This window comes from Acyrthosiphon pisum, chromosome A2 (genome assembly GCF_005508785.2).
Source record: "Acyrthosiphon pisum isolate AL4f chromosome A2, pea_aphid_22Mar2018_4r6ur, whole genome shotgun sequence".
Lineage (NCBI taxonomy): Eukaryota > Metazoa > Arthropoda > Insecta > Hemiptera > Aphididae > Acyrthosiphon > Acyrthosiphon pisum.
In genome coordinates this window covers 79747439-79767999 of record NC_042495.1, presented here as the reverse complement: position 1 = coordinate 79767999, position 20561 = coordinate 79747439, and the positions used below count along the sequence as shown (strand labels likewise).

The 20561-nt window shown below is 28.6% G+C and overlaps 2 protein-coding genes across 8 annotated transcripts in view; one reads left to right on the top strand and one right to left on the bottom strand.

Moving 5' to 3' along the window:
* Positions 1-7103, bottom strand: part of LOC100568914 (CREB-regulated transcription coactivator 1) — a 72948-nt gene extending 65845 nt beyond the window's left edge. For 3 of the 7 annotated variants that reach the window (XM_029490180.1, XM_029490182.1, XM_029490183.1), the window contains exon 1: positions 6335-7103. In XM_029490180.1, coding sequence (XP_029346040.1) covers positions 6335-6451 — 117 coding nt within the window. In that variant the 5' untranslated portion in view covers positions 6452-7103. The remainder of the gene's footprint in view (positions 1-6334) is intronic. The other 4 variants (XM_029490184.1, XM_029490185.1, XM_029490186.1 and 1 more) reach the window with 2 other exon arrangements.
* A 211-nt stretch (positions 7104-7314) lies between these two features.
* Positions 7315-13180, top strand: LOC100165268 (nucleolar protein 6). The gene is made up of 17 exons (XM_001950263.5): positions 7315-7786; positions 8495-8677; positions 8744-9053; positions 9119-9288; positions 9364-9484; positions 9543-9712; positions 9779-9894; positions 9965-10253; positions 10322-10549; positions 11118-11403; positions 11455-11609; positions 11674-11837; positions 11893-12146; positions 12215-12435; positions 12506-12694; positions 12756-12857; positions 12927-13180. Exons 1-17 carry the CDS (start codon positions 7490-7492, stop codon positions 13080-13082), a joined length of 3411 nt encoding a protein of 1136 aa, XP_001950298.2. The 5' UTR covers positions 7315-7489; the 3' UTR covers positions 13083-13180.
* The last annotated feature ends 7381 nt before the right edge of the window (positions 13181-20561 follow it).

The window sequence follows — 20561 nt, the reverse complement described above, 5'->3', positions numbered from 1 at the left end:
GTTGCCATGGTAACATGGACACACACACATTCATTTTTATATATATAGATTAATTTTAAAGTGAGTTATGATCTAGACAATAATCTTACCTTTAGATTTTATAAGAGGTAAATTCAGTCTAATTTTTAAATTACGGTTTTACACGTGTTTTGCTGAGCATAAAATTTGGTATGTTACACACTTTTAAGACGGAGACAACACACGAGTATCACATCATGAGTAGTCCGTCCTCTTATCTTATACATCATCCAACTTTAAAATCTAAAATGAAATAATAATTTTTTTTTAAATTGTATTGCTCTCAATTCTATAATAAGGATATATAGATTTTACATTAAGGTAATCAGAGGGAGCTGATTAGTTGAGTAACTAATAATCATAATATGTCTGTATCTAGTCTAGCTTTTTAAATGTAACATAGAAGCTTTTACATTTATATTTAAAAGGAATTTAAAAAAATGTTGATTAAAATATTAAGCTGCTATGTTAAGTTGCTGGCAGATAAGATAATGTATAAAGCACATTTCTAACTATGTAATTATTTTATTCAAACAGCAGTTATTTATTTTTATTTTACATTTGTAGACTGTTTTAATGTTTACCTTGACAGTCAATATACTGGCAACTTTACCGTGTAACACTCATTTGACATGCACAATTTCATGACATAGCAGGTAAGTACTTCAGTTTTTAAATATATAAACAGAGACATATACTTTTATTAGATAAATATAAAACCCTATATAATATATCAATTAATTTATCCTTCATTTAAAGTTATAATTAAAAAAATAATGCAATCCCTAAAAATTACTGTAACATTTATACACATAATTCCTTATATTATTTTATATATTCTGCCTGTTTAATTGTATAACATTACAAATTATCACCTAGGAACATATTGGATTGTCAAGGTGGAATTTGTTAACTAAAAACAATTAGTATCAGTGGCGCCAAAGTTTTTAAAATATAATCAGGCCATTTCAAAACTTCACGGCCTCAATATCTCAAATATTTTATTTAGAGGTGCCTACCTTAATATACATTTACTCATAATCATGGCTTAAATATACTCATGCTCGTAACAAAGTTATAATATACATAAAATGTTGATCGTTAGTATGGACTTTGATGCCACTAATTAGTATGGTCCAAAACATAATTTATGAATGACCTTTAAATAATTAAACTTTTAATCAAATTATATCCCATACTTTTTAATATTCAATTTAAAGTGTTTGTATCAACTTTCTATTTAAAATGTTATTTTACAGTTTTAACATTAATTCAAATATGATTTATAGGAAGATATATATTTTTAATTTTTGATGGGTATGCAATTAAGTGTACAGATCACTATTATTTAATTCATTATATATTTATTACAAATATAATGATCTCAACTTTAAATTGGAAGAGTTGAGAAGTGTCATCAAAAATAGATAACACATTTTTATCCCTCTCTATTCTTTTAGTCTAAAATACAAATTGCTAAGGTTATAAGTCATATTCTACATTAGATTTGCACATAGTTTTTTTTTTTTTAATATTCTTTTTAGAATTGAACATTGAAAATGATGTATACTATTCTATATCGATTATAAAAATTGAAAGTAGATACTGTTTTCAATAATAAAGATGATGATACAAATATAATAATTATAAATTATTGGGAAGGCAGATTAACAATGGGAGTGCTATCGATGCCTATCATACTAATGATTTGGTGGGTTCCCCCTAACGTGGGTCTGGAGATTGTATATGTATTTTCCCGACATTTTGCTTCAAGTGAAGTGTGTTTAAATGTATTAGATAATATTAGTAGAAACTGTACTACCACTGTATACAGTTGACTATAAAAGCGTATAAAGTTTCGATAGCAAAATTAATTTATTATAAAAAGTAAAATAACCAATATAAAACTATATCTAAACATCCCAAATCGGAAGGTACAAATTGTTTCCACCAGAGCGCGTTTTGTTTGTCTGCTTCCCCAATAGTTACCTAATCATTTGGTATTGAAGGCTTATAATACATTACTGACATTTATATAATACATTAGGAACACATTGAAATTAATTACCCTGTATACATTTCTGCTATATTTTTGTTACCTATATTATATAATAAAAACATAACATAAATATTACTACATCAATATTATATGCCATTACTATAACCTATACGTATATTAAACAATAAAAAAATGCATTACACGGTAACTCGGTGTATGTTTATAGAGTGAATGATCAATAATTATCCAGCTTAAATAGTGATAAAACTAAACACTTTTTAGATGTATAAAACTATACTTTTCACAGGATAAAAACCTATATCTTTATTTATGAATGATACATTTTTTTTTCTTAGTTAGACAATGCACATTAAATGAAAATTTAAACGCCACTGACAACAAAAGCAACAAACATCTTTTTGTCTTAAAAAAATGCTATTTTCGTGGTTTGTAAGACTATTTATAGTTGCACTTACTCATTATAAATCAGTTTCACACAGTGGTCAGAAGTAGCACGCTACTTTAGATGTAGCGATTAATATAGCGTTGTTTCAATATATACAATGTAGCGAAATACCGAGCGAAATACTATAGCGCGCTAGAAATTTACATTTAGCGTAGCGAAAATTTTCATTTTTATATCGCTACTTCTAACCTATATTATGATAATTAAAATATTATGATGTATGTTTATTTATTTAGATGACTAGACAAGTGCATTTTTGAATTTTTCGGTTTTAATCCGTATCCACTATCGGTAATCATAGATTATAGATAAGACTATAATCATAAGAGCATTATTACAATGTTATATTTTATATTATTGAATATAGAACCATAAATAATAATTAATATATTAGGATTTTATTATCATTATTTTTATTTTCGGCATTCAGCATTTTCTGTGTTTCTTTTAAGTATTAAATTTTATATGCAAAAAAACAGTATTTTAGATTCTATGTATCATTGAATTCAGATTTAAAACTTCCATCACAATGACCTACACAACGACTAGGTCCACTTGACACTTACACTATACAGCGGAGCGTAAGATGTTCTAGATCCATGCTTGCCACCAACTTATTTAAAAAATGTTTAGCAAATCAAAATTCTTTGTAATCACTAATCCCCTTGCTGTATGAAATCTTTTCACCCAGTGACCGAATGCCTAATCAGTACAAACTACTAATTGGCAATTTTCAATATATGGCTTTTCTGTTTTGAGTTTTGTTGCAAAAATACATGAGATAGATTGAATATACCTGCCTTTCGAAATTACTAGAAAATAGGGGTAAGCATTAACAAATAATGACCAAGTACTCAAGTGAATATCTTAATAAATCAAAAAAAATGTTTAAAAAATATGTAGCAAAAAAGAAGCGCTCTACATTTAAACAATAGCGTTAGAAATAGCGTACTACATTTAAAAAAAAAGTAGCTTTAGCAATAGCGAGCTGCTTTTTGGGGAAGTAGCAGTAGCGTTAGCGTGCTACAAAAAAACAGTAGCGTCCCGACCACTGGTTTCACATGGCATTAAACAAGAACCAAACAGTGATTAAATGAATAAAATCTTAATCCACCATCCACTTAAAACTACCGCACATGAGCAACAATGTTGCCAACTTTAGTTGGCGGTACTGACAAACCAACCTAACTCTAATATTTGTTATACACCTATGTAAGTATCAAAAAAGTTTCAACCACATTTTAAACAGTGTTGAATCTAAGTAAATCAAATTTAGTTTGAAGCAAAAAAATTATACCTAGCCAGAAAGAGTAGGTATTTGAGTATTCCAAAATTGTATACATCAGATAATTTTAAATCAAGCCTGCTGATACTCAAATACCTTAGATTAGGTACTATTTAGATATTTATTAAATACAATACATAGGTAGGTATATAGTTGGTAATAATTGATTTTGCATAGATAGGTACTCACAGTAATTATCTTGAGGAGTAATTAACTCCCTAACTTAAACACAAATATATAAGCATTTAAATAATACGCGTTTTTCTTGGTCTTCTAATTGTACACTAGCAAGATATTAGGTATGTCCAAACTATTGACTGTTGAATAATGAATTCACTTAAACTTTTTATCATACCTATTAAAAATTTGTCAATATTTACAATATAATATAAAGTACTTAAATGTTTAGTAAATACTAAATACTAAACAGGTATTTAAAAAAAAATAATGGTTTTTGATTTTCAATTTATTAATAGGTACCTACCTAGTTAGTAATATACTAACTATAACTTAAATGGTTATTAAGAAAACAGGTTAGGTTATATTTACTCGTTGGCTAGACGTGGATATATTAATCGAATGGTATAATAAATGTCAGATCAAGTTATAAATAGGGGTGGATTTAAATACAAGAAAATTGCCTTAAAAAATACAATTTAATACACAAATAACGTAACAAAGCTTAATAATACTCCCAGAAAAATTAAAAGCCAATTTAAATGAATATAAAATAAAATTTAGAGAGGTAAGTATATTCGTTATACCTATTTTGTGTTTCATTACATCACTGATCAATTAGATGCTATCGAGGATGCTATATAATATTTTCAAATAAAAAACTTCGACAGTTATTAGCAAGTGGTGTTTTATATAACTGAAGTCATATCAGACATAAATACATAATATGTAATAAATATAGAAATATTATTAAATTATAACAATTTTTTTTTTAAGTTCTTATAAAATGTACAAATAATGCTTTCAAACCATAATAATATGTCCAAAAATCACGAAAAAATGCTAAATAAAAATAAAAATTTTCAATTTGTTGATGTATCAAATGTATTGCTTAGAAAACAATGTTTAGACAATTCAGAAAAAATGCGCACCCTAGTTATAATAATTTTATAAATAGTAATTTCTGATGATGAATTGAAGCCGAGGACGGTGGACAATCAGCCAAACCAAAATAAAAATAAAAATGTTTTACCCACGCGTTATGATGCGAAAATACCGAGGAAAATACAAAATATTTATAATTTATATTTATACCGATTTTATCATAAATTTTATAATAATAACAAATTATTTTTGACCATAACAATTTTCTAAAAGATCAGTTTCAAAATAAATTTTTATTAAGTATACCTATATATGATTAGTACATAATTCATTTAATCATTTATATTAAAATATAAAAAGTACCAACATAAGTTACAATAAGTTTAAAAAAAAATGGTAGTTATTTACATGTTTGTTTACAAAATTACAAACCTACAATACATAACTGTATAAACCTAATATATTAATGTTATAGATTACATAATTACAGTTTAAATGGTATATTGATATACCAATATTGTTAAGAGACAAAAAATTTAGAATCAATCGAAGTGTAGTTTATAAATTATCTAATAATAATATTAAGTATAAACAGGGGCAGGTATAAACAATTATTTGCTGCAGTTAGGAGGAAATTTGGAATGAAACCTACAATTGAGTATATATAATTTATAAACATTTAGATAGGTATTTAAGTAGGTACTTAATAAACATGATTGTAGAAATTCGCTAGACTAAACCGGTGTGAAAAATAATGCACCGGTTTAGTCTAGCGAATTTCTACATGGTTTACACTTTCAGCTCGACTTTCAGTTACCAACTCATTTGTTAATCTATATTGTACCTATGGCAGTCCACAATATTTGAAAATCATGGTTGTAGATATACAAACCGTGTTGAAAATTATAAATTACAAAAGGTATAAGATAAAAACACGATTCATTGATAGGATTCAGATACAACATTTTAAATAGGTAGGTACCTACTCAGTAAACAGAACAAACTAGAGTTTTCAATAGCAATGAATAGACTAGATATGAAAAATGTATGTAATAGGTATATGATAATACATAAAATACCTACAACTCATTTACAGTTTGCAAAATAGTAAATTAATAAACTAACGCATTTGAATTGACTAAATACATTTAGATGATTCTAATTATTATTAATTACTTAGGTAGGAACCGAGGTAGGAACCTTCTTGATAGGTATTGAATAATAATTATAATATCTAGGGTCCCAATTTTAATTAAACAATAAATCAATAATTTGAAGACAAACAATAATGGTGATTATTTTATTTCTATGTTCAGTAAATGAAATAGGTATATGAGCCCATCATTATTTTTATTCAGTGGTTCCTGTAAGGTACAGTTGGGTATAATAAAAGTCTGCACATACTCAGGGTAACATTTATTGATGTGGGTGAGGGGTGGTTGGAGGTAAGGGATAAGAAAAGAATAAACGAGTCATTGTATATACTTTCATCATGTCAACATACTTTGACAGTAGTGGCATCAGAAACTTCGCGCATGATTTTCTCAAAAGCAGCGGTTTCCTCTGCTTGTTTCTGATTGTGCAAAGCGATCTTTTCGCTAAACTTTCTGGGGTTTGCCATTGTCCACGAAGCTGTAGCGTTAGATCACTTTCCAGGGACAATCGTTCAGCCCAAAAAAACGGACACTTTATTTCGCGGACGAAGAGCAACGGTAGCTGTTACACGTTCACTTGGGCATTAACACAATTTCATTTAAACGCGAGCACTACATTTTCATGACGCGATGCGCAATTGATATAATACAATTAACATTTTCTCATCACTGCGGGCTCACGCGGGAAATCGTTACCAAGGGGGAGCAGCTAGGAAAAAAATTCTATAATATAGATAAACCACACGAATCTATTTATATTATAATAACATACTACGTATCGCGCGACATTCGTGACATTATATCGTCACGAAAACCAAAACCCTAGACGAAATATCGGAACCATTGGCACGCACTTGCGACGACAGCAGCACCGCTAACAGGACGAACGATCATAAAAAAAACTAATAAAACGACGGCGGCGAACTGTCGATTAACGGTATAAGCCTTATACTATAAGGTGTACATATTGCACTTAACGCTGTTGACGGTAAAAACAATAATAATATAATATCATATAATATAATTAATCGGCAATTCGGCGACGGAGACGGAGGAAAACGATCGTGAGCGATAACGACGTCTACCTGTTGGCGAATACGGGCGCTTATTGAAAAAAAAAAATAATAATTCTCTGAATTCAACGCGATTTCAGGAGATGATGATTGCAATTTGTGATAACAACGAAATGGTGGGGGCGTATCATGGCAGAAAATCGCTACCAAAGAGGTTTATACTAACTGTGCACCATCGTAAACGGCCATTAATCGTCAACACGGCTGCACTGTGGGCAGATATTGACTGTTATCGTTTAATAAACATTTTATCATTTGTTTTCGTTAGTTATCAACGAAACCCTAAACTGTGGAATCCTCGAAGTAAACACGTGCACGTTCAATTGCACTCTCATCTCATACTCTCATTCAGGCCGTCTGTTCAACTGTATTGTTTTACGAGACTCATTTGCTGACTTCACCCTTTAAAACTATCAGTTGACTTTTTTCATTATGACTTTGGACACCGTTCCGATGATGGAGCCGACCACCGGTGACGAGTATGGCAAGAAACGTAAAAAGAAACAAAACCCTGAAGGAGGAAAGAGGATTAAGCCACCTACGGCTGAAGAGTTGAATAAGCTCCGGGAAACGGAAAACCTTTTCTTATCAAATATGTTTCGTATGCAAATTGATGAAATGTTGAAAGAAGTAAAACCAAAACAATCTACTTTAGACAAAATTCAAGAATGGTTTAATAAGTTTAGCATAGCTGTGTTACAAGATATGGACACCACAAATTATAAAAAAGTACTTTCACTGAATAGCTATTACTTAGTAAAATTTGTATTAAATAATTTATTTTTAAATTTCACTAATCCGCTTACCTTATTGACACACTGAGTGACACTAGCCATTAGGTGTATGGTTTTTATTGTGTGTTGAAACATGAGAATATAGTTTAAAATAATACAGTTTGTTATCTTAGCAACCCTAATATAATTTTTTTCCAAATAAATGTTATACCTACTAATTTTATTGGTTTGAATATTTTTGAGCCTGAAACGACTGTTACCTATTGTTAAATTTCTAAAAATCAAGTTATCAATAAATTAATAATAAAATAATTACTATAACTTAATTCCCTTCTACCAAACTACCTACATAATTTTTTTGCATTAAAATACCACAAAATCAAATTTCTACCATTCAATGGATCAATTAAAAAAATTTGAATACTTTAATTTGAAAATTAATTTTGAACTTAAAAGTTAAGTATGGTTGACAAATTCTGATTATAATATAAATTTAGTGTTCTCTATTATTTAGGTTTTTATGTTGATATTGTTTACAGTTTTTGTAATGTTAAACTTATAGTTGGCTTAGTTTAACATTTTTTCATTACCAAAAAATTGAAAAATCCATAATGTTTAGAAGATACCCAAATTGTGAAAATAATTTGCGTTTCTCTTTAGTCTATTTTGGTTTGAAATAATATTTAATTATGTTTGTTTTCAGGAATTATTATCAAATATGAGTACATCTGAAATTAGAGCACCATTCCATCTAAACCCTCAAAATAATACTGATGGAACTTTTCGTTTTACCAAGCCTTGTTCTGTTAAAATTGTTGGTTCCCATTCTTTGGGAACATCAATAATGCCATTAATAAAAGTTGATGTATCAATTGTAATGGGTAAAGTAAGTATATTATAAATTATTTAAAACTGAAATTATTAGTTGTATTAATGTTAATGAATTATTTAGACATTTTTCCATAAAAAAGACTATGCTGATGAAAAATATTTACGTAAAAAGGCTTTTTACCTGTACTGCCTTGCTAAAGAACTAATGAAAATACCATTTATGATTGACAATGATGATTTACAATTTTCTTTTGGGAGTCATTCATATTATTTACCTGCACTTATTGTAAAACCAATTGGCACTTTAGGTAAAAAGTGCTGTTTTTGTTTAAGAGTTGTTCCTGAAAGAGATATTTACAGTTTACTTAAGTTTTCTCCAAGTACCAGTAATATTAATTGTCAATGGTATTTTAATACAAGTGTGGAAAATGGTAATTTGAATATATATTTTTATTTTTTTTAAATATGAAATGTAAAAATTGGTAAAAATGTATAGGTAACATAGACTCAAAAAATAATTCAACACCTTATTACAATTCACTAATTTTACAAGATTTGGTAATGGATGAAAGTGAAAGTTTACTGAAAGAAATCTTTGATATCAATCAAAATGTTCAAGATGCTTTGATTTTGTTAAAAATTTGGCTTGTACAAAAAAATCTTGGAGTTAGTATTATATGACGCAAATATATATTATATGGATAATAATTTAAAGTTTCGTGTATTTTATTTCACTTTTAGGGGATTGGAAATATCACCAACTATATATTATCTATGTATGTAGTGTATTTGTTTAAAAAACATAAAATAAACAAATTTATGAGTAGCTATCAAATAATAAGAAATGTTTGGCTAAATTTTGGTATGTTACTTTTTTAAAAATTTTTTAATTAGAAAATTAAAAAAACATTTTATTACAGGACAATCTAATTGGCTAACTGATGGTATTACTTTAGTTGATAATGAAATCAAAAAAGATGTTAAATTACCTTTAATGTCCGATTTTCATTCTTCATTTCAAGTTGTGTTTGTCGATTCTTCTGGGTATTTGAATTTGTGTGCCAATGTTTTTAAATCGAACTACATTCATGTAAGTTTAATTTAAAGTTCTATTTATTTATAATAATCAACATTATTTATTAATTTATTTTTACAGATTAAAAACGAATGTAATTTTGCTGTTGAAATGTTAGATAACTCAAATATGAATTCATTCCCATGTCTGTTTTTAACTAAAGCTTCTTTTCTTCAACAGTTTGATCATCTTATCAAGTAGTTATACATACTCATAAGTGTTTATTAATGTATAATATTTAATAATCATAATTTTAATTTATTTTAGTTTCAATGATATTAAGGTAATAAAAGATATAGTTTGTCAGCATGGTGATAAAAAATTTAAATTGGATTTAAGGGGAGATTTGGCCTTGCAATTCCAGCAAATTATAGAACCGTTATTACTTTCCAGTCTTGGTGATCGTATTACCGAAATGTGTTTTAATGTTTTTCAAGATCCTGTTGTTGTTGGGAAAACTCAAGAACCATTTAGTAATTTTTTAATTGGTTTAAAGTTAAATACTCAAAAAGCTTATTCTGTAGTTGAACGTGGTCCAATTGCAAATTTACCTGAGGTAGTATTTTATAAAGTACTATAATTTACATTAATATAAATATTTCAAATGTATGTTATCAACTGTAGGCTAAAGAATTTCGCTCATTTTGGGGTGAGAAGTCTCAATTAAGACGTTTTAAAGATGGAGATGTTTGTGAAGCAGTTGTGTGGTCTGATAATAAAGTGGCTATTAGTAAAAAGCGTTGTATAATAAGAGATATTGTACATTATGTATTTTTTCATAAATTATCAATTTCTTCAGAAAAATTTATTTATATTGCTGATCAGGCTGAATCAGTTTTAGAGAACCCATTTGTGAGTATGCATTAACATATCAACATCTGTGTATATATAAATTATAAATTTAATTTTGCAACTATCACTTTATTTTTATTAATTGGTCCTAAGAAAGTGTTAGCATTGACACACATAATGAGGGTCTAATGGCCCATGAAATTTAAATCCAAAGCATTTTATGCTTATATATTATAACATTCAAATAGTAATTTAAATTGAAAAAAATGTATAACCCACACCCTCCCCTCCAATTTTTTTTTCTGTGTACTTGCATGATTATTTCATATTAATTCATTATTGCTTTAGTTCTCTAGGTATTAATATGATCTATATTTGTGCTGGTGAAAGATCGCTTCTGGGCGCTACTAAGTGGTAGAGTGGGAGACATTTGGGGTATGAAACTGTGGAGCGCGATCATTTGGTTGTGCGAATGAGAAGCGCTCTCTCTCCGGCACAAGTATATAAATAATTGATAATATTTAGTGTACATAAGTATTTAATATTTATATAATTTTTTCCATTATATATTTATATATTTTCAATACTATAAGTCATAAGATAATGTATCAATTTTTTATAATGTCAGTTAGTACCAATTGGATTTGATTATGGTACTGGAGAAGCAGCAAGTTTATGTTGTATTGATAATTTCAATGATGTGGGAAAATTAATTCGTCAACTTGAAGGATTACCTTTAACTGTAAGCTCAGTTCAAGGAATATCACCTGTGTTGAGATATGCTGATGTTATACCACCATTATCTAGAACTCATGTTGACAATAAAAAACAAAGAAAGACTAAAGGAAATTGTACAATGGCACCGACAGATGAGGAAATGAAAATTGCTCCTGGGCTTGTTGAACCAATTGAAGGTGTGTACATCTGAATTAAGTATAACTCTCATTAAACTATTTTAAATTTAGGTGTATTACAATTTGCATCCAGTGGAAAATGGCCTAATGAACTAAATGCTGTTAGAAGAATGATTACAGCTTTTTACATAAATCTAGCAGCACGGCTAAAGAAAGATTGCAATTTAACTTCTCAACCATTTGTTGATCATATAGACATAATGAAAGTATGTTCTAAATATTATCTTAATTTATACTGATTATATTTGATAATTTATATTTTACTTTCAGAATGGTTTTGTTTTTCGTTTTCGTATTTATTATCCTGGTGAATTATCACTTATTAAAAAAGAACTCATGCCTGATGGTATGATCCGGTATAGAGATACTGAAGAATCACTGAATTTAGAAAGATCAATGGTACAATTACCTACATTAACAAGCTCATTACACGGGTAATTAAAACTTAGCTTAATATTTTTAAAAACTAATATTAGTGATTTGTTTTAGGCTTAGTGCTCAATACCCATCGTATGGTCCAACTTGCTGTTTAGCTAAACGATGGCTTAGAAGTCAGTTAATTGATAATTTTCATTTCCCAGAAATGTGTATTGAATTGCTAGTGGCTAGCTACTTCTTACAACCAGAGCCATTTAAAGTAACATGTCAACCAACTATTGGTTTGCTACACTTTTTACGCAAATTAGCAACAACTGATTGGTTTAGAGAATTTATTGTTATAAATTTCAACAATGATATTCCAAGTACTTAATTATTTTATATCAACAAAATTTAACATTATGGTTATTAATAATCAATTTTATTCATTTAGAAGATCATATTTCATCTTTGGAATGCTCTATTGCTAGCCAACAAAAAATGTCTTCAAGACCTGCAATGTTACTAGTTACGCCTTATGACTTAGATGGTACAGCGTGGACAAAAGAAAGTCCATCATTCACAATACTTGCTCGTCTTATGCATTTGTCTAGAAAAGCTTTAGATATAGCTGAAGAAAGCTTATTAAAAAATGGCACTGTAGAAAATTTAAAAGTAACTACTAATTAGTAAATAAACCACAAAAAAACAGCCATTTAATCCTAATCTTTTTTGTATTGAACAGCAAATATTTAGGCCTTCATTAGAAAAATATGATATTTTAATAAGATTAAGAAACATAATGAATCCTCTAAGACATATGGCAGTTGATGCTAAAATGGCAAAAATTTACTCATTAGAACCGCCTGCAGATAACGAAAAAATACCAGTCGTTGGATTAAATCCAGTTCAAGAGTTATTAAATGTGCTAAGGGTATGTATACCGTAAAATGATATCAATGATTTTTATTAAAAATATTAATTATTAATTTCAGGATAGCTATTCTGAGTATGCATTGTTCTTCCATGACACATATGGGGGCAATGTGATAGGAGTTGTTTTTAAGCCTAATGTATTTAAAAAAATTGACTTTAAGGTAATTTCTAAAATATAATATAAGTTTTATAAATTAATTCATGCTGAAGTTAATATTTTTGGTTTGCAGGTAACTAATGTTAATGGTCAGAAATTACTCAAGTCTTCAAATAGTATAAAACAGGTTGAATTTAATTTAGATGCGTTCATTGAGGATATAGATATACAAGGCGGTTTTATTGTAAAAGAAATTGAAAAATGTAACAAATCAATATTTTGTAATTAACATTATTTTATAAAGACAATATTCAGTTGATTTAAACAATAAAACTATTGACATTTCAACACACAAATCATTAAAATACATTTTGACAAATCGTAATATTAGTATAATTTTTATTCATCAATATTATGGTTCATTCTTGTGGCATGGTGAAAGGGGTATTGAGAAGCTGTCGCTCCTCCAAGTTTTGGGCGTTGGGTTTTATTACATTATTATATTATTAATTATTATTATTATTAATTATTAATTAACAGTCTGTGTAGTATTCTGAATTCTTGAAATTTGGAATAATCGTATCTTTAATATACTACAGCCTACAGATGTGCCATAAGAAAGGATTTTCCAAAACTTCTTATGATTAGGTATTTTATAATAATATAACCGTGTCTATACATCATCGGCGGCAATTCTTCACGCAACGCATTCGATTTTACATCACAGCTATGGTTAATAGTTAATAAAAAACAACAAAATAAGAAAATTGTTGTACGAGAATTTATTAATTTACATGTATCTAATATCTAATTTTAAACACTCGTAAAAAATTTATTTGACTTAGTTAGAAATTCATGAAAAATTTTTTTTTTAAATCTAAGATTTGAAAATGTAATACAAGATTCCTCATAAGTTTGTCGACCTATTTCAAAAAAAATATGTCTTCAAGCAAGTAAAATTAAATTTTATGAGCGTTTGAAATTCGTATTTTAAATTTTTACAACATTTGATATTCACTCGATTTCTCATGCAACGATTTTCTTATTTTGTTGTAATTAAAAAGCAAATGACTGTAGATACCTGAAAATTTCACTGAATGTTTATATTACCATTTTATATACACGATACAATTTTTAAAATAATTTGACTCTTTTTAAGCTGTTTACGGACATTGTCAGTTTTACATTTTTTTAGTTTTTTTTTTCTATAAATATCAATTAAGTTTTATCTGCTGGGCCAAAAAGTGTAAAAATTTAATACAAGGCTCCTGATATATTGTTACAATAGCAGTTAAAAAATATTAAAAATACATCGGCACAATTTTTTTTATAAGCATTTAAAGATCGAATTTTGACAAAATTTATCAAATTTAAAATTGAATAATTATTTTGTAGTTAAAAGTTTATAAAATGTTCAACTCTTATATCTAAGGGTTGAAAATTTAAAACAAGATTCCACGTAAGTAGTTAATTCTGTTACCAAAAAATCTATAAAGTACATAAGCACAGTTTAATTTTATAGTAATTTTAATTTCAAATTTGGACGAAATTACATATTAAAAAACCTAGAATTAACTATTTTAGTTATTTTGTTGTGATTGTATAATATTATTCGTGGGTACTTGAAACTTCTAAAGTATACTATTATATATCTGTGATAGTATCACAGTTTGTTGTTGATGAATAACGCGTTATAACTTATAAGTACCTAATGGATATTGTGATATGATTAATTTGTAATTTACATAGGTCAATTTTTTTTTTAATACCATAGTTCTAAATAATATATAATATATCTTATACATAGATTCAGTCTCCGCTCAGAATCATTTTTCTTATATAGTGATATTTTATATTTATATCATTGAATTCAAATTTAATACCATCCATTATACGGTGACCCACTATTGTAACCTACTATGTAGCAGACGACATCCACTTGCCCACCTTTTTTGTGTTGAATTTAATTAGCCATTAATCTATATACAAAATACATGGTGTATTGGTGTCCCTGCTCAATTTATTGGTACATTAAGTATTATAAAATGAACAATAGTATTAGAATGTATATTATTATGGCGGATTGATATTAATTTATAAATTATAATGTTGTAACACCTTTCACCTAGAAACGGCTAATGCAGTGCGATCTTACGGATGATTAACGACCCACTTCACACACCCGTGATCCCAAATCACAAACAAGAGTGCGCTACTATAATGATCCTATTTTATCATACAATGAAAATTTTATGTATAATACAACTTTTTTATTTCTCATTTTACAACACAGATATATACTACCTACAATACATATTATATGATTTATAGTATATATATATATGTGTTTTATAATAGTGTACCTCAGTCCCTAAAATTGTGTGTAGTACAACGTATTATAAATGTTAAATTTTTCACTGTGTCAAAAACTCAAAAACCTTAAAAATATAGTATCTACAAGGTTCTTCATAAATTGTCCGATATTTTTTATGAACGTTTAAAGTTGGAATTTTTATGAATTTTGTCATAATCATGAAAATGTACACATTATTTTGTAGTTATAAGTTCATAAAATTGTTTAATAATTTATCATTGACTTCAAATTAAACGCATACATTATAGTGACTTACTCAATGACGCGAGATTTACACTCGATTATTCGACAGTCGACACCTATAGGTACTATACAACAGAGAGGTTACCAACTTTCCACTTTTTATATAATATGAATTTAAGATCACCCCTTCTATGCGTATAAAGACTGTATTTCAATTTAAAAAAAATTGTAATTCGTAGGGTTTCTAAAAAAAAAGCATTGCATTTCTAACACTCGATTATGATTATTGATATGTATCAAAATAGTATAAATAGGCGTCTACAAATAATATTACAATTAATATAATAATATAAAAGACGCGTTGCGTTGTTTATCACAAAACGTTGGACTCGAAACGTTACGGTCCATCACGGTTTGATGCGGGTGATGGAAGAAGGAGGGCTGCGTTTCGTCGTGCCTCCAGCGGTGGAGGACTGCAAGGAAGCAGCAGCAGCAGAACGAGGGTACAACGTAGAGCTGCTGAAGCGTTTCTTAGGTCCAGTTCGGGATTGAGGTGTACTGCAGCGTCTCGTGGTGCAGGTCGGGCTGGATCGACCCGGACGCCTGTCCCCGGTGATTCGCCGGCAATTGTGCGTGGTCCGACGAGGCCTGCATGTCACGCACGGGTCCACCGGCGACCCGTCGGGTATCGCGTAGGCTGGTAAGTACGCCACCGCGAGGCCGTCGTCCGCTTTTCCGCCTTCCTGCTGCGCCTTCAACTGGTCCTTCAGATTGCTGTCCTGGAGCGCGAGATCCGATGGGTAGTACGACACCACCGCCGTCGCCGAAGACACCAAAACTACCGTCAAGAGTAACCGTGACGTCGACATCGTCGTGTGCAAGCCTTTAATAATATTATATAGATATAATAGTGATAGGTATAGGTTCCGTATTATATAGATATCATGCATTGTGTTATTAGAATATTATTGCAAATTGCTAAACGAATAAACAGGTAACCAGTCAAAGTTTACGATTTGTATGAATAATAATAAATGTTTGTAGTTTGTATATAGTTTTTTTTGGAATAAGTGTGCTCAGTACTTACCTAACTTTTATTCACATTTATATTTTATTGGACTTAATTTATTGATTTTTCCCACTATATATATTAGCATTTTATTGAGCTAAAGCCTAAGAAGAACATTTTGAAAATTCAAATTTTATCTAACTATAGGTATAGGCAAACATAATTTATTTTGAAAATGTATATCAAGTTTGAGTTGTATCGTTTCAGATTTAAAATAATAAGACTGTTTGACCCCGTTAGTACCTATTGGTAGTTTTATTATATGCAAATTATAATTGTCATATTATACAAGTAAGTTACAACTTACACTTCACAGGTACATATAACATAAATTATATAATTAATTGCCATAATATTATCTATACACTTTGAGGCAAACTAAATGAGCGGTAATATCTAGCGACCCACTGTGTATATACGAGTAGAATACTCATAAATATTTATTTGCAATAATTTATTTTTCATTAAAACACAGCCTCCACCAAGGTCGATTTCAAAGTTCACGCTCGATTCGCATTCTCGTCTCGCTTCTCTGTAGGTACGCCACAAATATAATTACTATTTTAACGAGCCTCAGCTGTTGTCTTGCTAATGCCGACCCATTCTTCTTCTTCGTAAATGATAGAAATCGTATTGTTTTTGTGCATGTTGTATTAATATTATGCTTTTGTTTGTTCCTATACATGCCCAATGTCCATATTAACAGGGCCGTTGAATATCGGGGAAATGTGCTAAACGGTACCTATACCCTGTTCGGTGGTGCATGTTTAGATATTTTGAACATTAGACATGTCTTCTGGACCTCAGTGGCAGAGCAATTTTATGCCCATCCATATATTATGAACCCTGGATAGCTGGATGAATATGTGAAACAATTCTAGCCAATAAAATTATCGATAACAAAATAACAAAATCATATCATATAATAAAACTAATACTGTTAATTATAATTGTATTATTAAGAGCTAGCTATCCCGCTCAGCGTTGCTGAGTTGTCAAAGATTTGTTTTTTTTTTTATAAATATATTTCTAAAAAACAATATATATTATGCCATATTTCTATTAATTATTATAGTAATATAATATGCAACCACTGGAATCCCTATAAATAAATAAATAAATAAAATATTCTTTTTTCGTAAGCTGAAATAAACCATGTGTGAGCTATCTGGGAGCTGGGTATAGGGATTGAAAAAATAAGTCTTAAGGAATCTTTTGGTACCTACCTATAAATTTTTATTGAAAACGGTCCAGTAGTTTTTGAGTTTATGAATTTCAGATAAACAAACGCGGTTCAAAAATATAGAGGCCAAAATTAATATCAAAATTATAAGTTTAAATTATTATATCAAATTATAATAACAATTATTATACTATAGGTATGTAACTTGGCAACCATTTATAAATAAAAAAACAGTTTATACAGAAATCAAATGCCTTTCATTTTTTCCCGAATTTTCCAATTTTCTGAGCAACTTTTTTATTTTTTCACGTAAAATCCTAATTCAAAATATTACGACAAATTGTTTTTAAAAAATGAGCCAAATCAGTCCATCCGTTATTGATTGATGTGATTACCAACGGACAGATTTTCATTTTTGCTATTTAGATAATTATAACTAATTAATATTTAATATCAAATTATCATAAAAATATGTAAAAGCCATCAATAAATTACCCATAATTCATTCTAGCCAACTAACTTGGAGCCTTTATTTGCATTGCAGTCTGCAGTCTTCAAGCCAGTCCCAGTATATTAGTTATATCATTTGGGCGCAATAGTTACGATTTTAAGAGTCCTACAATATATTGACGAAATAAATTATGAAAATTGAAACACAACGGGTTTTTTAAACTATATTATATATTTATATAATAAACTAATATGCTCTAAATATATTATATAAGTCTCTAAAATTGATTTGTTGATTTGTATCTACCATCAACAATATTCCCATATTGATGGTCAGATATTCCAATACCTACCTACTCAAACAGATATTTTTTATTAAGTCTATATAACACTATAACCAAGTCATAGACAGGTCCTAACCCATGGACCGTTATAACGTGTGATCTGTGGCATTATTTCAAATTTGTCCATGTTAAAATATCTAGGTACCTATATCGTCTCCACATTTGATTTGCACAAATAAAATATAAATAGGTATTATAAACGTTTACGTGTGGTTAATACATATAATAATTATTTACTTAAATAATTATAATATATCATACCGTTTATAGTTGTTTTTTTAATCAGTATTAGTATATAACAATATAATATGATAAACGAACAAAATAAGTGAAATTCGATACAAACCAATCAATACGCGAGGGAAAATACATCTTCACAAGCGTCTCCCGAAAGACGTCTGCAAATGTTATCATAAATACATTAGAACTGTATACGATGAAAATCATGGTAATTTTTTTTTAGTCAAAAGTTTGATACCAGCAAACGAGTTTTTAGTGCTTAGCGACAATATTACATATCCTGCATACACAAACATAATATTTTTGGCGCTTCCACGTGTTTTGTTTTTATTTAAAAAATTTAAAATGATTAATTCTCACTATGATTGGAACATAAAATATTCATAAGATTATATTATGTCAAATGTCTTTTAATTCTTTTATTTTTAGATTCTGAGCGGAGCGAGGAAGCTATTGTTTTTACAATGGTGTTTATTTTTTTCTTTTTTCTTTTTTTCTCTTTTTATATCCTGTATACAAAATTTCTTCCAGAAGGAGTGTTTCGAATTCAACATATAGTACCTTATCTTTTAGCAAATTGGATTAAGATGGTACTTTAGAAAGGTCATTTTTCGATTTTCTCAATAGTTATTTAATGCCACGGCAAAAACCACTGGAAAATTACGAAAAAACGCTAAAAATGGGATTTTAATTTCTAACGCTTTGCTTATCACCATAGAAACGAATAAAAAATTATAATATTTTAATGTTAATTCAACTTACATGATAAAATAAATAATAACAAAATATAAAATATCCAGACTGACAAACCGTCTCCACTCAGAATCGTTTTTCTTATACAATGATATTATATCATTGAATTCAAGTCTAATACAACCATTATACAATGACACACTTGTAATATACTGTACAGCAGAGCGACATCCACTTACCTGCTTTTTTTTATTTATTTATAGGTATTGTGTTTGTAAATTTGTTATGTAAATCTTTACTTCTAACTTAAGCTTATCTTTAGAAATAGTAAATAAACCAAGTTATAAAATGTTTTTAAAATTCTATATTTTATTTTGAAATTATTAATGACTGCAGGTTAAGCTATAGCTTATATAATATAAACAAAATCTTAAAAATATACCACCTGTTATAGTTTTAAAAATAGATTTTAAACCATCAATTTGATATCCACTTGATATCAATTTGATGACATCTAAATCCACGTCTAAGCGTGGTATGAGAAACTTTGTATTTTTAGTATAATAAACCAAAATAAATCGATACAATACTAATTTATACTCATATACGATTTTCAATAAACCAGCCGGTATAGATAGGTGTGTCCAAAAGTTACATTAAATAACGTACCTACCAACTCCTACAACTGATACAAATAAGTAGTTTTCTATTTTTAATTTATTGAGAAATCAGCTTACCTATATAACTATTTTACTTGTATCTCAATAATTATTAATTACTATAGGGACCGGAATAATATTCTCTTAAAATAGTCAAAATAAGATGCTAATATACTCTTAAAAAGTTGAAAATATCCTTTAAAAAGGTGGGTAAGTGGATTTCGCTCTGCTGTGCAGTAGGTTACAAGTGGGTCACTGTATAATGGATAGTATGAAATTTGAATTCAATGATATAATATCACTGTATAAGAAAAACGATTCTGAGCGGAGACTGTTTGTCAGTCTAGGTATTAGACATACCTATTATTGGTAGGTATACTTATCTATAGTATTAAAAAAAAATTGACCTATAATATTAATCATATCACAGTATCCATCAGGTAACGCGTTATACATCAACAACAAACCGTGGTACTATCATAGATATATAATAGTATACTTTAGAAGTTTCAAGTACCCACAAATAATATTATACAATCATTACAATCACAACCAAATAACTAAAATAGTTAT

Bases quoted from the DNA above. Each gene is read 5' to 3' on its own strand.
- LOC100165268 (XM_001950263.5), top strand. From the start codon at position 7,490: ATGACTTTGGACACCGTTCCGATGATGGAGCCGACCACCGGTGACGAG. The intron at 9,895-9,964 runs GTAGTTATACAT...AATTTATTTTAG, and splicing joins CAGTTTGATCATCTTATCAA to TTTCAATGATATTAAGGTAA. The intron at 10,254-10,321 runs GTAGTATTTTAT...TATCAACTGTAG, and splicing joins CAATTGCAAATTTACCTGAG to GCTAAAGAATTTCGCTCATT.